Source organism: Ruditapes philippinarum, unplaced genomic scaffold (genome assembly GCF_026571515.1).
Source record: "Ruditapes philippinarum isolate M1 unplaced genomic scaffold, ASM2657151v2 ctg1290_1_1_1_1, whole genome shotgun sequence".
Taxonomy (NCBI): Eukaryota; Metazoa; Mollusca; class Bivalvia; order Venerida; family Veneridae; genus Ruditapes; species Ruditapes philippinarum.
In genome coordinates this window covers 10952-38865 of record NW_026861025.1, presented here as the reverse complement: position 1 = coordinate 38865, position 27914 = coordinate 10952, and the positions used below count along the sequence as shown (strand labels likewise).

The 27914-nt window shown below is 33.0% G+C and overlaps 1 protein-coding gene across 1 annotated transcript; it reads right to left on the bottom strand.

Moving 5' to 3' along the window:
• Nucleotides 1–3287: 3287 nt before the first annotated feature.
• LOC132714277 (protein FRG1-like) lies at nt 3288–27016 on the bottom strand. Its single transcript, XM_060697106.1, has 8 exons — nt 26859–27016; nt 25646–25737; nt 23632–23754; nt 22622–22788; nt 21395–21499; nt 5795–5886; nt 5057–5167; nt 3288–3874 (listed from the first exon to the last, which is right to left on the bottom strand). Exons 1-8 carry the CDS (start codon nt 26921–26923, stop codon nt 3838–3840), a joined length of 792 nt encoding a protein of 263 aa, XP_060553089.1. The 5' UTR covers nt 26924–27016; the 3' UTR covers nt 3288–3837.
• Between the last annotated feature and the right edge of the window lie 898 nt (nt 27017–27914).

Here is a 27914-nt window from a genome sequence, read left to right as displayed (position 1 = left end):
AGCAACCGAAGACCAGATGTTGTTGTTTTACCTGTCATTGGTGCATCATAAACGTATGGGTTCTCCAACACTATTTTGGTGAGCTTTTTAGTATTTTCTTTCGAAATCGATAAAGTATTTGATCTCCAAATAAATCAATTAACAAAAGATTTTTTTATATATTACCAATGTCAAATAGCTTCTATATCTTTGACTCGCACGAACATGATGTTAGTGAATTTCCTCATACCTGCCTAAAATTCAGGTAACAGTCTTTTATTATATTAATAAATACTGTATCATCATGTAACGCGTGTATAACATACAAAAAAAATCCTGAATTTTGTCTTTTTGAAATTCATCCCATTTTTTCATTCCAGAGTGTGTATTGAAACCATTTTTTTTAATTTGACATGAAAAAAATGCATGCAATATTAGTATATTTTATTACCCCTCACTTTTTTCGTAATGTTAATTTCTCGTTATTCTTACTGTTAATGCAAGTGTACCACGTGACTAAGAATTTTGTACTGTTACATACATGTAGGTAACAGTATAAAATATGGTCACGTGGTCTAATTTCTAAATAAAATGGCCGCCATTTTTTCTCGATTCATTCTTATTTTCGACGATAGGGCATCGCCGAAGTAACTATTACTCTCATAAAATTTAGTTCTTTGCACCCTAGAGTTCCTTTTGCGTATAAAATATCTTTTTGTTGAATAGTCAAAAGGAAACATCCGTTTTCAACGGAAGTAATTGCAATGTGAATAATTTTGGGTCAAACTGAAACATGCAGACGATTAAAGCATGCAACAAAGGATTATTTAACAATTTTAACCAGTGAAACGTTATAGATAGAGTTGGTGGACATACATCTGTAGGATATCATCGTTATTTTCTAAATGCACTTGTCAAAAACCATGCGAAGAATATTCTGGATGCAGAAGGATCTGATTTCACAGATCATAACCTTATAAATGGGTTAGTGTTTTGTTTCCTAAATAAAACACAGCTTATTTTATGTTTATGACTGGTAGATATCATCACTTGCCTAAAGAATAAAAGAAAAACAGCTTCTCAAGTAGGCCTAAAGTACACATAAAACTTGCATGGTAAGGACAGTTTAGTTATTGCTTCTCTTGGTTTTTTTTGTTACAGTTAGATTTTGTTGACAAATTCAGATCATCACAGTATTTGTTCGGGTAACGCCTCGGGTAACAGTATTTTCCTCGGGATGATATTTTTACTGTTACCCACAAACTCATGTGTTATTTATACAATATTATTATTTTGTTACTATTTGTATATTTGTTACAATTATAATAAAAAAACAACAGACTTTGATATTTTTATCATCTTATGTTTCTGACTACAGTAGTGACAAAAACAGAACATAGTACAGTCATGTCACATAACATTTACAAGTCTTGTAAGTCTTGTTTGTATTCAATGGAATTACTTTCCTTACCAGGTAGGCATCAGTGAAAGCATTTTTATATTAAATATCTTTCCCCTCTTTTTAATTATGGACAGTGCATAAGATAAGTATAATTATGCAAAAAATGGTTTACAAAATATTCGGAAAAAATCTACAATAGTACTTAATCTGAATATAACATGACCTGTGCGTAGGAATAATTTGGTAAGGTATCTGAAATGAGCGCATTTTTTTGCGCGGGGCTTCTCAATTGCTGCATTGCAGCAACATTTGTACTTGTAATCGTACAGTTTTACTGTAGATATTTTTTTACAACGAGTTAATGTCTTTCTATAGCGATACACTGAAGTGTATCATATTTCAATAAACGTTGTCTACATGTAAATGTCAAATAGCAAATATGCGAGTTTTGGGAGAAAATTTACACCCACTTATAGTGTGTAGCGTTTATTTTTTTTAAAGAAGTTTGTTTGTTTGATTGGGTTTTACGTCACACCAACACATTATAGGTCATATGGTGAAGTTCCAGCTTTATTTGTGGAGGAAGACCTCAGGTGCCCTTCCGTGCATTATTTCAGGCAAGTACGGGAACCTGAGTAGAACCACCAACGTTCCGTAAGCTAGCTGGATAGCTTGCTCACATGAAAGAATCCAAAGTCCCTGTAGGGATTTCAAACCCACAGCGGTAAGGGGCAAGTGGTTTGAAGTCAACGACCTTAACCACTCGGCTACGGACGCCCCTTTTAGAGAAGAGAAAATTGTTGTTTTGAAGTTTTGTTGATTTGTTGAAGTTGGTTGAATCTAATTGTGGTAATCTTAATTGATCATGATTAATCGGGTGTAATTTGTTGTTTTGGTTGTTGTATTTTATTTTGTTGAGTTATATCTGTTTGGTAAGATATACTTGGTTGATATTGGTTAAATTGTATGGAGTGATTTTGTCTTGTCATGGTTAAATTAGTTGATGCTTTGTTTTTTGCCGATATCTGTAAATATTGGGTGCTTTAGTTTAAGATGTTTTCCTGATGCTGATTAGATTTTGTGAAGTTAATATTGTTGGTTGAATTTTTGTGGTTTATACCGTATCTAATAGTTGTAAAAATATTACTAGTAAACTGTGTTCTTCATTTTTATGTCGATTTTACTATTTTGTTTGATCAAATGTTTTTAGATCTTGATCAGGTGTCTTGTATTGTTTTGTATAAAGGACATATACGTGAAAAGATATTTCGTATCAGTGGTTGATATATGACGTGTGTTTTTTTTTGGGTTTATTGAACGCTGCCTTTCTTTGTTGATCTTGTTAATCATATTTTATTGGGTGTAAATAATGATAAGAGTTGTTTGTTTTGGTTGTAAATAATACTGAGAGTTAGTTGTTTAAATGCATATATGGATTTGATATAGAAAAAGATAAAAACACCGAAACAACAGTGTTAACTAAACAATTACATGATAGTTTTCCAACTTAGAATATTTCAATTTTAAGTCAGGCGGTGCTGCCGAGCCTCAATATCTTGGAAATTGATTTAAGTTTTTATTTCTAAATCTTTCTTTAGATTAAATAACATCAAGGCAGTCATTCTCCCTGACAATGTATGTCCTCACATTCCACTGTTTTGTCAGTCTACGGATGGGAAGTGTGACGGACAAAGGTAAATCTAAATAGTGGGGACATCAAAAATGCAACTTCTTTAAGGCCACTAAGCCTTAAAATGTATATTTCTTTTATGTTGAAAGGTAAACTTTTCATACTATGGTATTAGGCCTATTTTTCCTTATGTAAACACTATACAAAATCAAGCTTTATACATTTTTTACATATTTTAATGAAGAAATTCATTAAAACTATACAAATTGCGACAATGCTTATGAGTTCATATACAATATGTAGCATTTTCAAATACATTGTACATCTTGTTTATCAAAATATTTCTTGATAAGTTTATTGGCATCATTGGCATCAATATAATCATTTTTACAGTTTTACAAAAAATAACTATGTTTCGAAAATAACTATGTTTCTATAATAACTTATTGATTTTAGTCTACTACCTGCTAATCATTAAAGTTCATTTTTATAAATAATCATATAATGATAACAAAAATATGTTCTGTTAAAAAAAGCCACATCCAAGCTTGTAGAAAAGATGGATCTGGAAACATCAAAACAATTATCCGCTTCCTCTTATTTATACATCTACATCACTCTTTACTGTGTACATGTATGTTTTACAAAGATCCATCGCATGCTTTAATCTGTCTGGTCTTGTGTTACTTTAACAACAATAGTAAAACATTGGATTATGTATGTTTTACAGGCAATTTGCAACCATATAGGCCCATATATCTTCTTAAATATTTCTACCGAAGAGACAGAAATATTCAGTACACAAAGGTGTTGGAACATACAGGTGTTATTTACAGTATCTGTCTGCTTTCATCTTTTCTCGTCTGAAAAAAAAAGATAAAAACAAGATGATATCATTAATTTCTCACATTAAATATAAGTACATGTATGCCATTTTTATACAAGTCTTGTAAACTATTACAGTTTCCCTTTACTTGTTTGTATAACACTTCAATAAACTAGAAATGTGTCTCAAAGATACAGGTGAGCCCACTTTTTGATTTAGGAAATCAAATAATATGAACAAAGATGCCATGCTACACATTTGTGCCAAATTATCAGGTAATTCCTTGATGTATGACAGAGTTATGGGCCGCCACTGAACTTCAACCTCTTGTTATTTCCTTGATCTTGGAGCTAGTGGTCTTTGTGGCATATGTACAACCCTTGTACCTGTATACCATAGTCTTCATAATGATATCATAAGTCCGAGGCAGGCATAAGTGTGTGACAATTTTTACAGGTTTAGAGGTAATTATGCATGCGTATAACTCAACACATGCTATATTATTTGTCTTGTAAATTGCTAGGCATACTGGTATTTCTTAAAAAAATAAATTATTTCATTGTGAAAGGGGCAACAACTCTTTTTCCAATTTAAAGTATGCCAAGAATGAGTACAATTTCTTTCATAGCTTTCAAAATAAATTTTAACAAAAATTCTATGTAAATTTTATAAAAAGGGACATAACTCGAAAAAGGATTGCAATCGTTTTAACTGATGAAAACATTAAAGTATGTGATATGGTCTTCTATCCACATGCAAAATAACATCATCTAGCTTTTGAACTTTTTGAGTTATGGCAGGCTCAATGTTATGGACCAGACAAGGTTTTCTAACTGCATAATCACTACATGGCCCTCTATCCACACAACAACTTTCCTCAATCTTTCTTTTGTACTTTTTGAGTTATCACAAGATTCAATTTTTTTTCCAGGTTTCATTGGTTTTCATCATTTCTATAACCATAGCAACCACAATGAAAAATATAAAATGACATGCATGCATAATCTTCATATGGCCCTATATCCACAAACCAAATGTCATCAACTTAGCTTTTGTATTTTGTTTAAGTTACGACTGAATCCAGAGTCTTCGGACAGATGGGTGTACATACAGACAGAGAGTAACCTGAAGTCCCCTCCAGTTAAACCAGTACAAGGACTATAAATTGGAACAAACAACACACAGCCAACAATTTTTAATGTGTTTTATAAAACAATACCTGTCAAGCATGCTTTCATGTAAAGTGCCATCACGTCTAGCTTTCTTTAGATTTGACTTATCTTCACTGCTAATCTTTAAATGTCTATCTTGGAAACTTTGAAACTTTTTTCTGAAAATAAAATATGGAAATTTAAAACCATAATAATCTCCACAGATGTAAAGTTGACATACAAGCATGAATTTTTGAAGTAAAATTCAGCAATTTGAAACTTTTTTACCATCACTATGTGTTGTTTATTTTAATGCACTTCTTTTCTGTTTCTGTTAATCTCTGATGGTTTTTACTTGCAATATTTGAATTTCAATATTCACCAGGTCTTTTAAGTAATAAACATGTATGAATGTGGTAAGATAGTTTTAACAGTTAATGACTAAAGTTCTACAGATAAATATTAATCAATTGATTATTATTATTATTATTGACCTTTGACAGTGACAATTATGATCAGAAAGACATATAATATCTAGTAATTTTCAAGTGAATGTCTCCAGTACTTCTGAAATTGATGTATCACCCAAACTTTAACCAGGAATTTTCAAAGTTCATAAAGGGCCATATTTCTATCAAAATCCAAACTAGAGTCATGGGCTTCACACAGTGATCATCTATTATAATCTCAAAGACATGTGTGAAGTTACAGTCAAATATCTTAGTAAAGGATGAGATATAGAGTTGTACAAGAAGCAGGCACTTAGGTGACCAGGACAGTCCCACTATTTTATGAAAAGAGCTTACACATAATTGATTTCTGCATCTTTTAAAGAGCCTCTTTCTTCTACAGGTATTGAAAATTTTGGATCTGTTTCTCTTACTACATTAGATCTTATCTGAAAAATAAAGGTAAATGTCTATAAAATGTAACAAGATCATTTAAAAATGTATATCATAAAAAGCCTATAAAATTATTACAGGAAAGAGTTTGATATAAGCTTTAAGCTTTTTACTCAATCCTGGATGCAATTTATGTATTTAAATTTAATTTGAAATATTTGAAGAAGTAACAAATATTGTTTAAACCAAGCATATAAAATGTATATCATAAAAAATGTCACCAAAAAATATTCAGAAAAAAAATCATAATAAGACTGTATTCCATGAATAAAATTTTAACCCAAGGGCTTTAATTTGAACCAACTTGGTAGACACCCATTAGAAGTTGTTTTATGCTTAACATCTTAGCTCTAGCTCGTTGGGTTTTTTAAAAGAAGATTTTTTAAAGTTTTTCCTATACACATGTTGTTAAAAACAATGACACCCCTGGGGTGGGGTCAATTTTGACCCAGGGCTTTTATTTGAACAAACTTTGTAGATACTCACTAGAAGATGTTTGATGCTTAATATCTAAACTCTAGCTCTTTTGGTTTTTTAAAAGAAGATATTTTAAGTATTTGCTATACACATTTAAGGAAAATCAATGACCCCCGGGGCATGGCCAATTTTCACCCCAGGGCTCTTATTTGAACAAACTTGGTCAACATCCATTAGAACATGTTGCATGCAAAATATCTTAGCTCTAGCTCTTTGGGTTCTTTTAAAGATGTTTTAAGTTTTAACTATATGCATATAGGGAAAATCAATGACCCCTGGGGTGGGGCCAATTTTGACCCCAGGGCTTTTATTTGAACAAACTTGGTAGACACTCACTAGAAGATGTTCATGCCAAATATCTAAGATCTAGCTCTCATTTTTTTAAAAGAAGATATTTAAAGTTTTTTCTTTTGGTTGCCCTTTTGGTTGCCATGGCAACCAGAGTTCTGCATGGAATAAAATTCTTTAAACAATTTTTAAAGGTGACCACCAAAGGAACATTCATGTGTAGTTTGGGTGAAATTAGCTTTAGTTTGTTTATGAGGAGATGTCATTTTAAAGTAAAAGTTTACGGATTGACGGACACAACTCTCTGTCGAACCCCCTTTAAACCCCCAAACAAAAGGGGGGGCACAAACCCCTCTGGCACCCCCTTGAATGTATCTAGGGTGCCAAAAAAGTGATCACCTCTATAACACAAAATTTCTCAAATGAAAAAAAAGTGTTTGGGGTCTAAATAGGGCATTTTTTCCCACTATTTGAGGCCTCAAAATGGGGTGGGGGTGAAAAGGTGTGAAAAGACATAATTATGGAGTAGATGGGTTAAACAAACAAAAGGGACATGATGGTCCTTATATCGCTCACCTAATTATTGAGGCTCTGAATTAATATTGTTGGCAATGACTAAGATATATGAGATATAATGCCATAAGCTTATACTGATATCATAATATTCATATCTGCACAAATATCAATAAGGTTTCTTTATATATGCCTTTTTATGAGCCCTTTTTTGGACCTCAGATGACCCTTTCCGGTTTTTCGTAGCGGAACATTTAGCCGCACCTTTTCCATTCATTGCTAGGTCAACTGCTCACAAACAGTATCACAAACATAACCATGTGTTCTTTTGTGCAAACCAGGTCAACCAGTGACTATGTATTATCTCAGTGTAGCAATTGGATAACAAATTAGCCAATTTACATAAAACTGTAAACACTGGAAAGGTCCATCCTCTACAGTGTTAACAAGGTTCTCCCATATTTGTTCTGTGCATACATGTGACAAATAAAATGTGGCCAAATCTGGAGAATCAGCTGGATTTTATGGCTCAAATTTCAACTCAAATTTCAATGCATGTTTGGCACAATCAGTTCAAAGAATCTATATTACCCTCAGAATCATTATGATCATATTTTTGATGATTTTTTTTTATTGATCATTTATTCAATATTAATTTATTTCATCAAAAATATAAATTAATAAATAAATAAACATAATTATATACATGTAGTCATAATAGGGCTTTTTCTAGAACAGTCATATTTTCACATTTTCATTATTTTCAGTTTGCATAACCTATTATCTGTCTTTTCCATAATTATTTAAAAACAATCTATTTGAAACCGTGCCCATAACTATTCATTGAAAATAAGTACTCTGACAGTTATGAAATATCTTTAACATAGGGGAAAAGACTCAAAAATACGTTAATCAAATCACATTTTTTGGCCATCAAAAATTGTAATTCCAAGCCGAAACTAAAATTGGTTAATTTAGACATGGGTTTTTGCAGCATCTCAAACAGGTGTTTTTGAAATGATCCCGTTTAAAATGATCTATGCCGACCTTTAAATATGTATTCAGTGCGAGGCACCTAATAAAAAAAAAATCAAAGGTTTTTTTAAGGTCGTTTTTTGATTGAACGTAGCATTTCAAATTACCTAACTGCCAAATTATAAGAGGTAAATTGTTGAGATTTTAAAAACTGACACACAACACATTTTAAGTTAAACATGTGAGAATCACTTTAGGTGATGAAACTGTTTATTACATCACCTTGCTGTCAATTAGCAACACAACATTTAATCCGCTATAATTTAGGATATGGACAGATAACAATCAATGCCCGTAGGCATGGTTTATATTTTAGATGCAGGTGCTGTTTTGATTTTTTTACGTTGATTTTTTTTAAATCCGAATCAGGATCAGTGTCTAAATATCAGGCTTTTTAAAATCCCGCCAGGATATCACATGTATCGATGGGTAACCTAGTTTTTTATCACAGATGAACTATATTTGAACTTGAGATAGAAATCCTACAAACAACCTTTCTGACCAATTTCCATATTTGGAAACCTATGGCCCACCCGGGTGGGGCCAATTTTGACACTAGATAAAAACTTTGTACAACTTTATTAGAGTACATATAGATGATATCATTTGCCAACTATCAAAGCTCTAAGCCTTATATCTCCAGAAAAGAAGTTTTTTTTTAATTTTAACTGCACGTACATAATGAAAATCAATGACCCCCAGGGCTGGGTCAATTTTGACCCCAAGACTATAATTGAACAATCTTGGTAGAGGTCTACTACACAATGTTCCATGCCAAATATCTAACCTCTAGCCTTTGTCAACACAGAGAAAATGATTTTTCAAGTTTTTACAAATACATATAAAGAAAATCAATGAACCTCTGGGTAGGGCCAATTTTGACCCCAGGGCTATAATTTGAACATTTTTTTTAGAATTTCATTAGATGTTACACACAAAATATCTGAGCTCTAGGCCTTGCACTTTCAGGGAAGAAGATATTTTAAGTTTTTACTATATGTATATAATGAAAATCAATGACTCCCAGGGTGGGGTCAATTTTGACCCCAGGGCTATAATTTGAACAAACATGAAATGATGCTACACACAAAATATCTAAGCTCTAGGTCATGCTCTTTCAGAGAAGATTTTTAAAGATTTCATTTTACAAATCTATTTTAAGCCCTCCTGACGCAGATGTTCCATAGGGCAAAACTATTTCAACACTTTTAGTAGAGCTTCATGCTAGAAACATCCCAGGAAATTTTCATCAAAATTGGCCAAGAGGTTTCTGAGAAGAAGTTGTTCATATAAAAATTTGACCATGGACGCACTGATGCACACCCACAAAACTCATCTTGAGCACTTTGTGCTCAGGTTGACCTAAAAAATAAAGTATATTGTTCATTCTTTATCTATAGATATTTAAAATCATGTACGAAATACTCTTTAAAGCATCATGTGTACAGTTTTAAGTTTAATCTTCATAAAAACCTGTTTACACTGGATTTTTCATTTAGCCGTAAGCCCACAACCTGCCAGAACTTCCAGTCCACCTTTTTCCTTAAATACTGTTTGACTGATTTAAAAAACGTTCCTTTAATATCATTTTCTCAAATCAGGGACTTTATACATGTATTCTGAAAAGTTAAAATATTGATTGAAAACCACAAATGCTAAAATTCTCATTTTTAACCCCATACATTTAAGACACTTTTTTAACTAAATAAACAACTGATATTTCTTAACGGATTTTAAACTTGTAAACTTGTTATCAGTGTTTGGAAGTAAAAAAACGATCAAATTCAATGTAACCAATATCAACAGCTAAACATTTGTGTTTTAAAAACTGTGAAACAATTTGAGGAATACTTTTTTCCAAGGTACTTTATTTTTTATTAAATTTCTTAATCTTCTACAAAAAAATGACTGTCTTTAAGGGCAACAGCATTATTAATTTGTTAATATGTTTTTTTTAAAAAAGGAAGTTTTAAAAAATATATTGATACACAAAAAAATTGATAAAACTTCTGGACATTTTTTTTTTTCAAGCCTTTTTAATCATTTTATTATTTTGTAACAAGACTTGTCTGTGGACGTTAGAGCAATCTACTTTACTCAGTGCTATATAAATTCAATAAAAATCAACATAGAAAAGGGGAATAATTCTGCAAATTTCGATTAGCAGACTTACCTTTGCCCTTGATAGTCTACAAGAATTTTCAAGTCTGAAGTAAATACATTGTTTTGGTTATAAAATAATTTTAGGATTATTTCTGCCCTTTTGAAAATTAATGTTGTCTTTTCATGACAATAAACAAGTAGACCAAGTTATGTTTGAAGTGAATAATAAGCTATTATATTTTTTTACAAAAAAGTTAACCAATGTCCACATCAATGTTAATGCTGACGAGAGGGTCATGACAATAACTCCGCCTTTTTTTCTTTGAAAAGATGAGCTAAAAATTGTGTATGTTATAACATTGTATAATTTGTTATTCTGCATGGGTGGATACTTTAAAATGAAATAAAGTATTATTCATTCTTCATATGTAAATATTAAAATTATGTTTGAAATACACTTTTAAGCATCAGATGTACAGTTTTAAGTTAACAAGAGCCAGTCGAACCGAGCAATGCTCCCCAAAATTGGTTTTGATCACAGAGAAGTAGTTTCTTGTTGATATCTTCTAAAGTTTCAGAGCAATCTAATTAAAATCAGCTCCAAAATTACGCTATGCATTAGGATCTAACATTCACCCATAGGCAGTCACTTTCTTATGGTCATTCAAAAAATCAATCATTGGCAAGCTTTCATTATTTTGATGATAATGCAGTTTCTAATTATAACCCTTTGAAAACCAATACTGAGATGGTAATTTTCCAATTTCAAGAACAAACACAACATTGTCCATATAGCCAACAGGTAAACTCGCAAAACAGTCTTGCCAATTAAAAATTGACTCAAGTCAAGTTATTTCAAGTTTATAATTTGTTAAAAATTACTTCAAACATTTTTTTCTAACAAAAATCAACAATTTGTATAACTTCCATGGACAAAGGTATTTTGATACTTTTTTAATGCCTATCTGTAAAAACCGGTTTGATTGCATGGCTAACAAGAACTGTCGGAGGACAGTAACGCTCGACTATTCGAAAATTTGTCACAAGGGTGTTTCATTGAGTATAATAATGCTTACCTATATGAATACATAAAATTGTACGAAAAGGTACAAACCCTTCAAGTTTCAATACAATCACAGAGAACAAGTGTGTGAAGTTTCAATCCATTCCCTTCAGTAGTTATGGAGATACCAGCTTACACACAAAAAACTTAACCACAAATTTATGAATCGAAAAAGGGGAATAATTATGCGAAAAAGTAAATCAGAGTTATGGGACTTGTGCCAATCATCTTAAATAATCACAGAGACCAAGTGTGTGAAGTTTCAATCCATTCCCTTCAGTAGTTATGGAGATACCAGCTTACACGCAAAAAACTTAACCAAGAATTTCTAAGATAAAAAAGGGGAATAATTATGCGAAAAAGTAAATCAGAGCTATGGGACTTGTGCCAATCATCTTAAATAATCACAGAGACCAAGTGTGTGAAGTTTCAATCTATTCCCTTTAGTAGTTATGGAGATACCAGCTTACACGCAAAAACTTAACCAAGAATTTCTAAGTCGAACAAGTGGCATAATTATGTAAAAAAGCAAATCAGAGTTATGGGACTTGTGCCAATCATCTTAGATAATCACAGAGAACAAGTGTGTGAAGTTTCAATCCATTCCCTTCAGTAGTTATGGAGATACCAGCTTACATACAAAAACTTAACCAAGAATTTCTAAGTCGAAAAAAGGGGCATTTTTATGTAAAAAAGCAAATCAGAGTTATGGGACTTGTGCCAATCATCTATGATAATCGCAGAGAACAAGTGTGTGAAGTTTCAATCCATTCCCTTCAGTAGTTATGGAAATATCAGCTTACACGCAAAAACTTAACCAAGAATTTCTAAGTCGAAAAAGGGCATAATTATGTAAAAAAGCAAATCAGAGTTATGGGACTTGTGCCAATCATCTTAGATAATCAAAGAGAACAAGTGTTTGAAGTTTCAATCCATTCCCTTCAGTAGTTATGGAGATACCAGGTTACATACAAAAACTTAACCAAGAATTTCTAAGTCGAAAAAGGGGCATAATTATGTAAAAAAAGCAAATAAGAGTTATGGGACTTGTGCCAATCATCTTAGATAATCACAGAGAACAAGTGTGTGAAGTTTCAATCCATTCCCTTCAGTAGTTTTGGAGATACCAGCTTACATACAAAAAACTTAACCAAGAATTTCTAAGTCGAAAAAGGGGCATAATTATGTAAAAAAGCAAATCAGAGTTTATGGGACTTGTGCCAATCATCTTAGATAATCACAGAGAACAAGTGTGTGAAGTTTCAATCCATTCCCTTCAGTAGTTATGGAGATACCAGCTTACATACAAAAACTTAACCACAGGGACGCCGACGCCGACGCCGACAAATGGGTGACTGCATTAGCTCGATTATTCTACAAATAGTCGAGCTAAAAATAGCTTTCTTCAGAAATCGGAATTTTAAAGAAGGCGAAACATACAAAGTTGTCATCAGATCTACATGGAAGAAATAAGTAGATCTGAACTTAAGTCAGATTGAGTTACAGACTTATGTCCTGGACAAAGTTCACAGTGTTAAGCGATCAAATTAGAAATTAATTAGACTTTGCGATTGTTTTAAATCATCTATGAATCTCAAGTTTTATGTACTCACTGAAGGACATTTGAAAAACATGCAATACATAGTAATGTTTTATAATACATTTTAGGTAAAACATGGCAGTCTCAGAAAAGAGAGCATCAAAACAATTTTCGTCATCAACAACATCCATGGCATCTGACGAATATCTTCAAACTTACTGCCAGCCTTTGTGATGAGAAGGAACTAGATTGCCCTGCCCATGGTTACTGCACCTGACTGCAAGGAGCACCTTTGCAAGACATGTTTTAAAGCCCATAGGATAAACAAGTTTACCAAAAAGCATACACTTTTGGATGCAGCAAATATGCCCGAAAGTTTTGCAGCAAACCCTCAACATCCCTTCACACAGGCCTGTTGGATGACTTGACCCTTGCCATGTGGTAAACATCCCAAAAGAAATGATCAAGTTCTACTGCAATGATCATACAGAACTTCTCTGCAGTGTTTGTTGTTACCCTTGAACACCAAGATACTTCCTGCAATGTCAACTATATACCAGACATTTCCTGTGATATAATAGACAGCAAAGAATATCAAGTTTTTTTGAATGCCATTAAAAAACCACTTCTGACCAATTTCAACAGATATTAAAAGATGTCAAGACATGACTCACAAATCAAACAACTCTCTGAAAGATACATTAGTTGACATCAAAAAGTTTCGGCAAGAAATCAACCAAAGACTAGATGAACTTGAGAGACAGGCTGAAGATACAGTTAAAGTCATAGAACAAAAAAAAATAACAAACATATGAAAGCAGTAGAAACAACATGTGAAGAAGTTATCAAATCTCTGAATATATCATCAGACAAAATCAAGCAACTCAACACAAGAAAACAAGCTGACAAACTCTTCATTGATTTGAAACTTGCAGAGAAAACAACAATCAAAGATATGAGGGGAAAAACTACTAAAACTCTTCAATCAAATGATATCAAAGAGTTCAACTTTCAATCCAATGATGTAATAACAAATTTGTTTAAAACAGAGAAGTCACTAGGTACACTGACACAGAAAACTTTAAAAACAGAATGTCAATCTGTACAAATACAGTCTAGACGATCTTCACATGAGGGAGAAATCTGTGTGAAGACACCAAAAGATAAAGAAAAGTGCTATATAACAGGGATGACTCTGCTGACTCCTGATCTTCTTATCATCACTGACTACAATAACAAAGCTGTAAAGATGGTGGATACCAGCAGTCAATCTGTGTCTGATCAACTACAACTAGATGGTGAACCATCCGATATCACCACAGTAACCAGTATTGAACTAGCTGTCACACTTCCTATCAAACATACAATACAGTTTATATCAATCTCATCAAACAAACTCATAAAGATGCACACTGTGAAGGTTGATGGGAAATGTCATGGTATAAGCTGTTACCAAGGTAAACTTGTTGTGTCATTCTCTGATCCTACAAAACTACAGACCTTTGATATGACTGGCACTATACTGACAACAATTGATGGAAAAAAAAATTTCAAAGTTCCATATTATATCAACATGTAACAGAAGTTCAATCTACATATCTGACTGTCACATGAAGACAGTGACAAGATTAAAACTGGCAGGGTGATGTGTTTGGTAGTTATTGTGGTATAAGTTTCCCTATGGGAATGTCACTGTCAGATGATGGTACTGTCTTTGTGTGTGACTGGGGAGAAATGTTATAGAAGAGATATCAGGAGACTGTTCTACAGGGGAGTTGGTGCTCCAGGATCTGAAGACACCAAGGGCTGTATGTTTTGTGTGCGAGAAACAAAGCTGTATTATAGCTGCAATGCTTTGGATGAAAAATATGACAACTTCCTTCACATCCATAACCTGTCATAGACTTAAACAGAGACTTAGTTGACTTAAATCGAACAATGTCAGCGGTTCTTCAATAGTAAAAAAAAACTTGCATCATCCATTCTTCTGAAAAATTAGCAAAACACATGTTTAAAGTTTTGTCAGAGTTTATTGTTTTTAAATGTTAAAATCTTATGTTATGAGGGATGAATGATTTAAACACTCCTTTTGTTGTGTTCTTATAAAAGGTTTGATAAGAAACACCAGTCATGATGGGAATACATGGAATAACAAGAGCACATCAAGCATTTATAACGCTTGTCTAAATAACAAAGGGACATAACTCCTATAACTTTTGCTTTCAAGATAATGTCTTACAATCGTGCATTGTGATGTAATCAAGTATTCAAGTTTCATGTTGATATTATTCACAGTTTTGAAACTTTTCTACTTAATAAGCGATTTTGAAAAAAGTAAAAAAAGGGGCATAACTCCAAAAGTATAGCTTTAAGAATAATGCGACTTTAATAATGCTCAGTGTATCAACTGTGCCTTGATGACAACAACAACGACTTCAATTCAGCAATCAAAATAGCTCATATTTTCTTCAAAACAGACAAACTAAAACTGACAACTTTGTTTACATTGATAAATTGACTGTCCTAGGTTATATCAATAAAACCATTCATCTTTTATTTTACAAGTACTTTATGATATGATAAAATTGGTGAGTTTTCTTTTGTAATCATCAAATGCACTGTTTATATTTTATGTTACAATACCCACCCTGTTCCAAAGATTTTGTACTATATATCATTTTATAACACTTATATTTAAACAGATCACATCAATAAAACAAGAGGGCCATGATGGCCCTGAGGTCGCTCACCTGTATATAGCCCCCCCCCCCCCGGCCCAATTTTTACCCAAGGGCTTTTATTTGTTTATTTGAACAGACTTGGTAGACACCCATAAGAAGATGTTTCATGCAAAACATCTAAGTTCTAGCTCATTGGGTTTTTTAAAAGAAGATTTTTTAAGTTTTTACTATACACATAGAGAGAAAAAAAAAGAAACCCCTCGGGCAGGGCCAGTTTTGACCCCTGGGCTTTTATTTGAACAAACTTTGTAGATATTTACTTAAAGATGTTGCATGCTTAATATCTAAACTCTAGTTATTTGGGTTTTTTCAAAGAAGATTTTTAAGTTTTTGCTATGTATATAAGGAAAATCAATGACCCCCGGGGCGGGGCCAGTTTTGACCCCAGGGCTTTTATTTGAACATACTTGGTAGACACCCATTAGAACATGTCTCATGCTAAATATCTTAGCTCTAGCTCTTTGGGTTCTTTAAAAGAAGATTTTATAAGTTTTTACTATATGCATATAAGGAAAATCAATGACCCCTGGGGAGGGGCCAATTTGGACCCCAGGGGTTTTATTTGAACAAACTTGGTAGACATTCACTAGAAGATGTTTCATGCCAAATATATAAGCTTTAGCTCTTACAGTTCTTTAAAAGAAGATTTTTTAAGTTTTTACTATATGCATATAGGGAAAATCAATGACCCCCTGGGGCGGGGCCAATTTTGACCCCAGGGCTTTTTTTGAACAAACTTGGTAGACATTTACTAGAAGATGTTTTATGCCAAATATCTAAGCTCTAGCTCTTACGGTTCTTTAAAAGAAGATTTTTTAAGTTTAAACTATATGCATATAGGGAAAATCAATTACCCCCCAGGGCGGGGCCAATTTTGACCCCAGGGCTTTTATTTGAACAAACTTGGTAGACATTCACTAGAAGATGTTTCATGCCAAATATCTAAGCTCTAGCTCTTTGGGTTCTTTAAAAGAAGATTTTTTAAGTTTTTACTTTATGCATATAGGGAAAATCAATGACCCCCTGGGGCGGGGCCAATTTTGACCCCAGGGCTTTTATTTGAACAAACTTGGTAGACATTCACTAGAAGATGTTTCATGGCCAAATATCTAAGCTCTAGCTCTTACAGTTCTTTAAAGGAAGATTTTTTAAGTGTTTACTATATGCATATAGGGAAAATCAATGACCCCCCCCGGGCGGGGCCAATTTTGACCCCAGGGCTTTTATTTGAACAAACTTGGTAGACACTCACTAGAAGATGTTCCATGCCAAAAATCTTAGCTCTAGCTCTTACAGTTCTTTAAAAGAAGATCTTTTTAAGTTTTTACTATATGCATATAGGGAAAATCAATGACCCCCGGGGGCGGGGCCAATTTTGACCCCAGGGCTTTTATTTGAACAAACTTGGTAGACACTCATTAGAAGATGTTTCATGCCAAATATCTAAGCTCTAGCTCTTAGGGTTGTTTAAAAGAAGATATTTAAAGATTTTTCTTTCGGTTGCCATGGCAACCAGAGTTCTGCATGGAATTAAATTCTTTGAACAATTTTTAAAGGTGACCACCAAAGGAACATTCCTGTGAAGTTTGGATGAAATTGGCTCAGTGGTTTATGAGGAGATGTCATTTAAAGCAAAAGTTTACGGACGGACGACGGACGATGGACGGACGACGGACGGACGGACGGACGGACGCCGGACGAAAAGCGATCACAAAAGCTCACCCTGTCACTTTGTGACAGGTGAGCTAATAAAGTATAAGCTGCTTGTTGTTGGTTAAATCAATGGGTTAAAACATAAGAATACTACATGTATATGAGTTAAAAGTATCAGTGACTATGTAGTTATAGTGGAGATTCTATGAGCAAACTTGATAAAAGACTACCCAAGAATGCTACAGACAAAAATTGGTGATCATCCATCAATTAGTTCTGTAGAAGAAGATGTTTAAAGGTTTTTCTATTTTTAGCTCTGTTGACCCCTTAAAGGGGCCAATTGAAATGGCATGAGCAAATTCAAGTGTGACTGTCACAAGGATGCTACAGACCAAATTTGAAGTAAATCTGTCCAGCGGTTTCAGAGAAGAAGACGATTGTTGACGCATGACGACGGACGCCGGGGTATCCCCCTTTGATACTAATAGCTCACCCTGAGCCTTCGGCTCTGGTGAGCTAACAAAAGCAGATATTAAATCTAAATCTTAAACCGATATCACAAAGTTCATATTTGTATCTGAAAAAGTGCATGTGTAAAAACATTAGTTTTTAATATAAACATATAAAGAAAATCAATAACCCTCGGGGCAGTGCCAATTTTGACCAAAAGGCTTCTATTTAAACAAACTTGGTAGACACTCCCTAAAAATGTTTCATGCTAAATTTATAAGCTCTAGCTCTTAGGGTTTTTTAAAAGAAGTTTTTTTTAAAGTTTTCACTATATAAATATATGGAAAAACAATGACCCCCTTGCGGTAGGGCCAATTTTGACCCCAGGGCTTTTATTTGTACAAACTTGGTAGACACTCAATAGAAGATGTTTCATGCCAAATATCTTAACTCTATCTCTTTGGGTTTCTAAAGAAGTATTTTTAAGTTTTTACTATAAACATACAGTCGAAACTGTATTAACGGTCACCTCTTATCGGCAGTCACCTGACCTTAACGGCCATTTTGTGACGCTCCCGACGAAAACCACTCTATTTTATACATCTGTTCAACAGTCACCTGCTGTCCGCGGTCAACGGTCACCTAAAATGCTTCCCGAATCTTAAAGTCGGTCATCCTTAAGCGGTCAGCCAGGTGAAAACGGGGCCAGGCAATCTTCTGCGGTCAGCCAGGTTGAAACGGCCAGGCAATCTTCTGCGGTCAGCCCAGGTGAAACGGGCCAGGCAATCTCTCTGCATTTATGTTTAAAGATGACCACGTGTCACGGATTAACAAAAGCTACTTGTCAGGTGCTAGATATTAACACAAACCACAACATTTTCAAGAAGTTTGCATAATTGCTCATCCGTGTCGTAATTACAAACGTTTGGAACGTCTCAACGCGCTTGCAATTCGTTCTTTTGAGTTACTGTTTACGTTAGTTTTTTATTGTTCAATTTACCGATTTTAAGAAAAAAAGAAAGAAGAAAAAAATGCATTGTCGATGGCCAGAAAGAAATTTCAGTTTTTCCCGATTCCAGATAAATTTTGTGCGTACATGGTACTTACCAAAGAAATGAAAATGAATTACATCGCCGATTCTCTAAATTCCTGAGTAATAAATTCATAAAAACACTTGCTCCATGTGTGAAAATAAAATTGCATAAATATAATGAGGTCACTGTTAACCCATTACTTCATATACACGCCTTTTAACGCCTTTAACACCCCCCCCCCCTTTTTTGTTGTCTCAAATGATGAAAAATGCCTTATTTAGGCCCCAAACACTTGTTTTTGTTTGAGAAATGTTGTTAAAAAAGTGACCTCTTTTTCGGCGCGGCCCCCCAACCAAAAGATACATCAGGGGGTTGCCAGAAGGGGGATGTGCCCCCTTCTGTTTGGGAGGGTTTGAAGGGGGGCGGATTCCCCCTCATCGCCAAGAAAATTTTGGACTTGTGAGAGGCTGTAAATGACCCCAGATTGATCATAAGGTAACATGTAACCAACGTTTGAAAAGCATTTGACGCTAATCTCAATCCATTGAAAAGTTGCAGCACTTTGAAATCAATTTTGATGGAAAAAATCAACGCAAAATAGTGATTTTTGGCAATTTTGAGATGTCCCCTCGTTGCCATGGTAACAGAAAATTTAAGCCTGATCATGTTGTTGCAAGGGCAATGGTCCAGTCAACATTTGTGCCAAGTTTGATTAGTGTTGAAGCAGTTTTTATAGTATTATAGCAATTTGAACTTGTAATGGGAGACTTTTCAATGAAAACAGCCATTTTTCACAAAATGCCTCATGAAGTAATGGGTTTAATGAAAAAAATAAAAAAATCTACAAACAACAATTTTTCTTCAAATTTATATGACAGGCCATGTTTAAACATGAAAAAAACGCGATTTAGTGTTATTTCAAGTATTTTCTATCATTTTCTGTTAACCCATTACTTCATATACAAAAACGCCTTTTAACGCCTTTAACACCCCCCCCCCCTTTTTTTGTTGTCTCAAATGATGAAAAATGCCTTATTTAGGCCCCAAACACTTGTTTTTGTTTGAGAAATGTTGTTAAAAAAAGTGACCTCTTTTTCGGCGCGGCCCCCCAACCAAAAGATACATCAGGGGGTTGCCAGAAGGGGGATGTGCCCCCTTCTGTTTGGGGGGGTTTGAAGGGCGGCGGAGTCCCCGTCATCGCCAAGAAAATTTTGGACTTGTGAGAGGCTGTAAATGACCCCAGATTGATCATAAGGTAACATGTAACCAACGTTGAAAAGCATTTGACTCTATCTCAATCCATTGAAAAGTTGCAGCACTTTGAAATCAATTTTGAATGGAAAAAATCAACGCAAAATAGTGATTTTTGGCAATTTTGAGATGTCCCCTCGTTGCCATGGTAACAGAAAATTTAAGCCTGATCATGTTGTTGCAAGGGCAATGGTCCAGTCAACATTTTGTGCCAAGTTTGATTAGTGTTGAAGCAGTTTTTATAGTATTATAGCAATTTGAACTTGTAATGGGAGACTTTTCAATGAAAAAGCCATTTTTCTTTCATGAATAATGGGGTTAAATCACAAAAGTTTTAACACTAGATGACCATCTAAGAGGTAACTAGCGGTTCTTTCAAAGGAATCTTTGATGTTTACAAAAACCTGTAGCCCTGCTGTTTCAATCCGAAACATCAAAGGAAGTGATGACGTGTACACAATATTCTATTGATCAAAAGTTAGAAAAAGAAACTGTCATACTTTTTTTGTGAAAAAAATATTACGCATTTTAAATTATTGTGCAAGAAGATATTTTTATGGGATAAATAGTTTCAATTATTGATAAATCGTGAGTGCATTTGTTTATCTGTGTTACATTCATGTAAAGCTTTATATGTTGTTAGGATTGTGTACATGTTAAACCATTAAAAGCATACGTTTGTAAATGGTTAAAAACTGATGATGATGATGATGAATCAGACTGGTTTATTTATACTTAAATCAGATTTAATTTATTTGGATAAAAACTGGATCCTCCATTCAGCAGCCACCTGTCTTAAGCAGCCAAAATGACTGCATCCCTTGGCTGGCTGCTTAAGACAGTTTCGACTGTATATGAAAAACAATGGCCCCCTGGGGTAGGGCCAATTTTGACCCCAGGGCTTTTATTTGAACAAATTTGGTAGACACTCATTAGAAGATGTTTCATGCCAAAAATCTTAAGCTCTAGCTTTTTGGGTTCTTTAAAAGGAGATTTTTTAAGTTTTTTCTTTTGGTTGCTATGGCAACAAGAGTTCTCCATGAAATTAAATTCTTTGATGTGACCACAAAAGAAACATTCCTGTGAAGTTTGGATAAAATTGGCTCAGTGGTTTATGAGGAGATGTCGTTTAAAGTAAAAGTTTACAGACGACATATGGACAGACGACAGACGGACACCGTTCGAAAAGCAATCGCAAAAGCTCACCATGTCACTTTGTGACAGGTGAGCTGATAAAATAAAATATTGTCAATGTTAAAATTTCTGGATGACAATGACAGTTAAGGAATACTCAAAAATTTTCATTGAAAAAGTTAAGCTAAAATTAAAGTAGAAATATAAAAATCATTTACATACTTTTATCATTTCCTTATCTCCTGCTGTTTTACTAGCACAAACAATGTCCTCATCCTCATCATACGATAAAAAACAGGAATTACAACCGTTTAATGCCATCTTACCCTATAAAATAGATGTCTCTTTATATGCATACAGTAAAAAAAAATATGACCTAAACAAAAGGTTTGAATAAAAGAATTTCAACTAAGTCAATGTTCAATGATCAATAAATGTATAAAACCTCTGAATGCAGGACTTTTGGTAAAGTCCAAGCAGGGTCCAGTTTTCAGAGTTTTTCCTGTATTCATTCTACTCAATTGTGGTCAAAATATTCTAATATGTGAAATTAGAAACTAAAATTAATTTCCTGAAACTCAACAACTGGCATAAAATACAATGAAATAGAGATCTCTCCAATCATGTTTCAACATGTTTAATATCTTCCTACAAGTAGGTAACTGATAACTAAAGTTTAAATTACATGCATTTTAATGTGTTCTTTGCTTTATTTGTCAATGGGGCTTAAATAATACAGTTTTCAGGATGACATAAGTGGTTTTATCAGGAAATAGTGACTCCCTGCAGAGACAATAATACTTTTTATTATACAAATGTATATTCTTTTTACATTTAATACACGTATCACATGCACAAAAAGGACCTGACAGAAAAAAAACAACTTTTTATCTGCAATGAATTTGCTGACATTATGCCAATTATGTTATTTTTAAATATATAATCTAAATTCAACAAGGTACATAATCAAAGAGTTATTATAGGAGTACCTTATTCTATTCTTTGTATATATTTTACTAGAATGGATCAGACTTGTTGCCTAGATACCATGCCTTGTGAGATCTTGTCTGAGTATAATCCACTCGAATAACATACGAGATTCAGATCATGATTCTTCAATAATAAACATTATTGTATTGGGCAGCTAAAATTGGGTGGTCCATAATCAATAAGTAGGTTGTATCAATCAAAAACTTGCTACATGCTGTAAGCTTTCAATTTTCAGTGTTGAACTTGAAATATTTTAGTTAAACTGACATAATTTCTTTCCTTGTAGCAGAAATGCTTTCACTTCATGTTGAATTAAATTGTGGTGTGGGATAATACAATGTATAAGAAATATTTGTAGAATAAAGGGGACATTCTTCTTTAAATGCCACAAGATCATTACAGTGTTTGTGGGTGACTTGCATCGTAAATCTCACCAATTCATTATATTTTGTTACAAACCTCCTGAAATACTGGTTCCCACTGTTCCTTGCCTCCAATTGCCATTGATCTTCCTATGACAAGGTTACTGGTTCCCACACTTATGTATTGATCATAACCAGACTTAAATGCTACTTTTGTTTCATCAACTTTCACTGCTGTCAAAATTTCTTCTGGCTCTGGACCAGCTTAAGATAAACAATCAAAGAGAAAATAATGTTTGCAATAAAACAAACTAAAACTGTGACCCATACACTGTACCTATTGACCTGGGTCCCTATTCATTAACATTTAAAGTCTGAATTATAGACCTCAGACTTAATTTGCTAGAAATTCTTTCGAATATATTTTGTTTTATAGAAGAAGAAGTGCCAATTAACTCTCAAAAGAGTCATGTACAAGCATTCATGATATATACAATTACATGCATGCATAAGTAAATAACTAATAACATAGCAAGATGATGTGACTGCAAGTCTTTCTTTACCATTGATATAAACAAGATATTAATAAAAGTAGGCTGAGCTTATTTAAGATATATATATGTGATAAATGTTTCTATAAATTTCATTACTGTAACAATCCATACTTACTTACATGTAACATTAATTAAAAAGAGGTTAAGTATAAAGCATGTAAATGTTTGACGAAGATTCAATAAAGAAAACAGCTCTTTGATTATCTCATTTACTAAGTCAAATGAAATATCAACTGAAGAGGTATAAGGCTATCATGAGATAATATCATGGTTTATATGTTTTATAGATTCATGTAACTATATGCTTTTATCTGATAATTGAATCCACAGGAGCTCTGAGAAAATTTCAAATATTAGAATTTTCAAGTTATCAAAAATTGTACAATGATAAGATATATACCATATTCATAATATAATACTCTATATAACATTACCTGCATTGACAAATAAAGAGTAATATTAGTGTATCATTTATCTCACTTATAAAATTCAAAATTTGTTTTGTAAAACATGTCAAGGGCAATCTTGAATTGTCACTTGTAAAATGTAATACCTTCTCTTGGTGGCCCTAGAACAAATCTGCCATTATCCTGAGCAAACATGTATCTTTGGTCTTCCAGTTCAATACAAATATTACCAGTGATCTGACCAAACTTTGATACAACCCACCAACCACCTGTAATAGTAAAAATTCATTTTTTTTTTAAAGTCAACCAGCAAGAGGCAAAATCCATTAATAACATATTTAGCAGGTATGGTTGGATTCACCAGGGGCTTAAATGGCTGAAGACCCTGTCCTCAACCCTCCCCTAACCTAATACCCTGATTTGCTGCCGTTGCTAGTTGTTTTTCTTGAAGAAAACGAACATAATATAATCCCAAAATGGCATAAATTGATTTTAGGATATTAAATCCTTATTTGAAGCCTGGATCACTGCTGAGTTTTCTGTCATTAAACTCGACCATCTGGCCCTATCACCAACACTGCATACTGTAAGGTTCAAGATACTTTCAATGATTTACATTATAATTTCAAGCATGTGCAGACAAAAATTTCAAGCTACTGAGTAAGTAGCCCTACTGCAGATTTACTGTAAAATTGTAAATAGCTTGCTGACTGTCAAAGATACAGGATGTTTGAATCAAAATGGTATTATAGACAGCAGTTTAAAATAAAACCTAACTATAGGCTAACATTCTGTATATCAATGTACATGTACATTATTTCATATAAGTTACCTTAGATTACTGAACGAAGGCTTTCTTTAGTTAGCAATACAGTGTCTTATTTTTGGACTCTCTTATTCAAATAACAATACTGGAAGCATAAATTTATAAATCTGACCAACAGATATTTCAAAATACAATGACACAGAGATTATGGAAGTACCAGGTTTACTATAAGCTTTAAAAATAAGCTTCAAATTTGTCAAAATAAAATTGTTAGATTTATACACGGTATGGGACCTAGAGATAGTGTCAATAATGTTATTCTTGCTAATATGTCTTTACTAAATGTAGAAAACAGAAATAAGCAATTACGTCTTAATCATGTTTTTAAAATTGATAATAACCAGTGCCCTTCATATATGAAAGAAAATTTTATACCTGTTAGAGACATTCATTCTTATTCAACTCGGGCGAATCAGTACAATTTTAGGGTCCCAAGAAGTTATGGAAAAGATAATGTAACTTTTTTTCAAAAAAGCAATTAATGATTGGAATTCCTTGCCAACATGCATCAAAAAAATTAATAAGATAGGAGATTTCAAAAGCTCAGTGAAGGCCCATTTACTAGAACAGTTAGGTTAGGAAATCATAATTAAATCCACTAGTATGACTAGATATTGATCTCATTTTTATTGTTTTCCTTTTAGCAAAGTTAATGGAAATACTAAAGTTTGATATTTTACGTAAATGACATCTTCCAGTTTCCAAAGTTTGTATTTTTCAATGTTTTTGTGTTTTATATTGTATATTATAGTAAGTATATATCCAAGGACCCCATTGGAAAAAAGCCTTCGGGCTTTCATGGGCAATCTGAGGTTATTGCACACTACTCTATACATGTTTCCACTTACGTCGTCACATTTTATTAAACTAGTAAATTGATATCTAGTCATAGGAAAGAAAGAGTTTTAGATTTTGTTTTTAGTTATAATATTTTATTATTTAATGAGCCGTCTGTGATATTTATGTTTGACAAACTTCAGAAATATTTTATTTTCAATTGTGTCATCAGTTTTATATAAAATGCTTAAGTGTTTGTATTATGTATACATGTATGTGTGTTTTAACCTGAATAAATATCTATCTATCTCTTAAAATCTGTATTAAGCCAAAAACACTTTCAAGAGCTTTCATCAGTCAATCTGTGTTGTTCTAATAATAAACAATAACATTCCTCTATATCTTAAATCTTAACATTGCTAACGTGTGAAAAAGTTCTCAGATTGTATTTCATTTTGCTCTAGTTCATCTGTAAGTTTTTACTACAGTAATTGTCTCCTTCAAATAAGTAAATCATTCTCACAATATCAAACTATCTATATCTGAAATACACATACCATGCTGAGCAACATCAGACCTATCATCTGTTGAAGATCCCGAGGCAACTTCCTCCCCATCATCAAGCTTCCTTTTCTTACTCTTCTTGTGCCTATTTGAATAAAGTGTTGTTATTAATAATGTATCATATGTATCAGTTGGGTAAACAAGGCATAAGTACCTGGTACACCAAATTAGAAATAAGAGTCTAAAGTATTTTCTAGCAATTTTTTTGTATTCACTGAGACATACTAACAAGTTACAGCTGATTTACAAAAAATGCCAATATGGCTACTGGTCGGGCACCATCAACCTGACACTTTTTAGACATTTTTCCATGCAAATTTCCTAATTTTAAAGCTAGATATCTAAAAAATTTGAGACAGTACAGCTAAGTTTTTCTCCTAACTATCAAACTAGTTTGTTTATTTCTGATTATGTTGACACTTAATTTGAGTCCTGTCGAGGAAGGTATAAAAATTACCAAAACTGTCAATACTACAGTACATTTTGGCCGGACAGATATTATATGACGTTGATTTAATCCAGCTAAAAGCTGGGGTGTTTTAATTTTTTATTTTTTACATGGTAAGTTGAAATAAATCTAATAACATTATTATACTATAGAAGAAACATGCATTTATTGCTGATAAAAAGACGGCTGACTGATTGACAATCACTGAACAAAGAAACAAACTAAATCAGGCATTTTCAGGGTCGCCCGGTTTTGATGGTTGTCCTAGGGACGTTTTGGGACGCTAAATTTCTTCTGGACGCTTTTTAGTGAGACCGGTCCACCAACAGTCATCTGATCACTCAAGTTTAAATATATCAGTTAACACAAATAATTTTAGAAAAAGAATCCTGAAAATATTTTTCAGTGACAATATATACATGTACTAGTATGTGACCTTTGGTTTATATCAGTGTGCAAACATGTTTGATTTGTTATGTAATATGGCTAGGACAAACAATAGTTTTGTCCTAGAACCTGTTTTCTCATGTGTGCAAAATTGGATCTCTGGTCATCACTTAAATTTAAAATTGTAGTGTTTTAAGATATTCTGTTAGTGACGTTAGCGCATCGGCTCTATTGGTAATGACGGGTAAACGAACTTGTACAAGTTGTAGAAGTTCTATTTCAACAAATGTCCGAAATCATCAACATCCGAAAATGATACAATTTTCAAATCATAAAATAACAACATAAGACATTAAAATAAAGCTTATTACTTTTTGTGCTTGCTCCCTTTCAGTTTAAGCTTTCCTCCTTTAACACACGAATATGAATCTGCCATGTCTTATACTTTTTACAACGAAAGATTTACGTTTTCCTGTTTATTGTTTTTTTCTGGGTACACTCTAAAGTTTAAACGACTTTGAACACTGATCGCGATGGGTTACAGGAAACTCACTGTTTTATTGGGTTTACAGACACTTCAAACCCCAGACACTTCACCCTAGGCCTTTTTTTGCAGACACTTCACCCCTCAGACAGTTCACCCCTCATTTTAAGAAATTTGATTGAGACACTTCACCCCTCATTTTTTTATTTTATGTTTAACAATTATTCATGTAGTAAATGTTAAAAACATTCAATAGTGATTGAGTATGTTTATTGTTTTAACATATTTTATTATTATTTTATCATGTAACTGATAAAAGACAATAGATATAGTTGTTTTTGCCATACAAAAAAGGCTCATATTACAAAGTTAATAGTATAATGTATTTTTTTTTTAATTTTTATATATTTTATACTATTTTCAATTAAAGTAAAAGTGATATAACTAATTGAATAATCTTTCTAGTGAAGTGTGTGAACCTTTGTGGGAAGTTTCCTATACAAAATAGTAATAACAATACAAACTCATACAAAGACTTTCAAGTAATTTTAAGTATAAATCAATGTCTAGTAGATTCTATTTAATTTTGAGTTGATTTAATTCTTGAAGTTTTGGTACTTAAGTTTGTTTTCAGTTTGATCCTAAATACCATATAATAATTAAGTTACGTTCATTTGGTGACGAATTCTGCTTTAACCTTGTGCTTAATTTACATAACTGGTGCTATTTATTTGTTTAATAAATGCTATTATGAATTATTTTTGAATTAAATACAGGATAATTGTGTCTGATAATGATGACAAATAATTTATGTTTACTATATTTTATAAAGCAAGCGATTCATTTATATTCATTTTATTAATTTATTTATTTATCTATTTATTTATTCAATATTTTCATACAATTATACCATTTTAATTCAATTATCTAATCAGTTATGAGA

What these genes read in the sequence shown, in the direction of transcription:
- LOC132714277 (XM_060697106.1), bottom strand. Translation starts at nt 26,923, where the DNA reads ATGGCAGATTCATATTCGTGTGTTAAAGGAGGAAAGCTTAAACTGAAA. An exon ending in GGGAACCAGTATTTCAGGAG is followed by an intron (nt 21,500 to 22,621) that starts GTTTGTAACAAA and finishes TCTATTTTATAG; the next exon opens with GGTAAGATGGCATTAAACGG. An exon ending in CATGAAAGCATGCTTGACAG is followed by an intron (nt 3,875 to 5,056) that starts GTATTGTTTTAT and finishes TTTTTTTTTCAG; the next exon opens with ACGAGAAAAGATGAAAGCAG.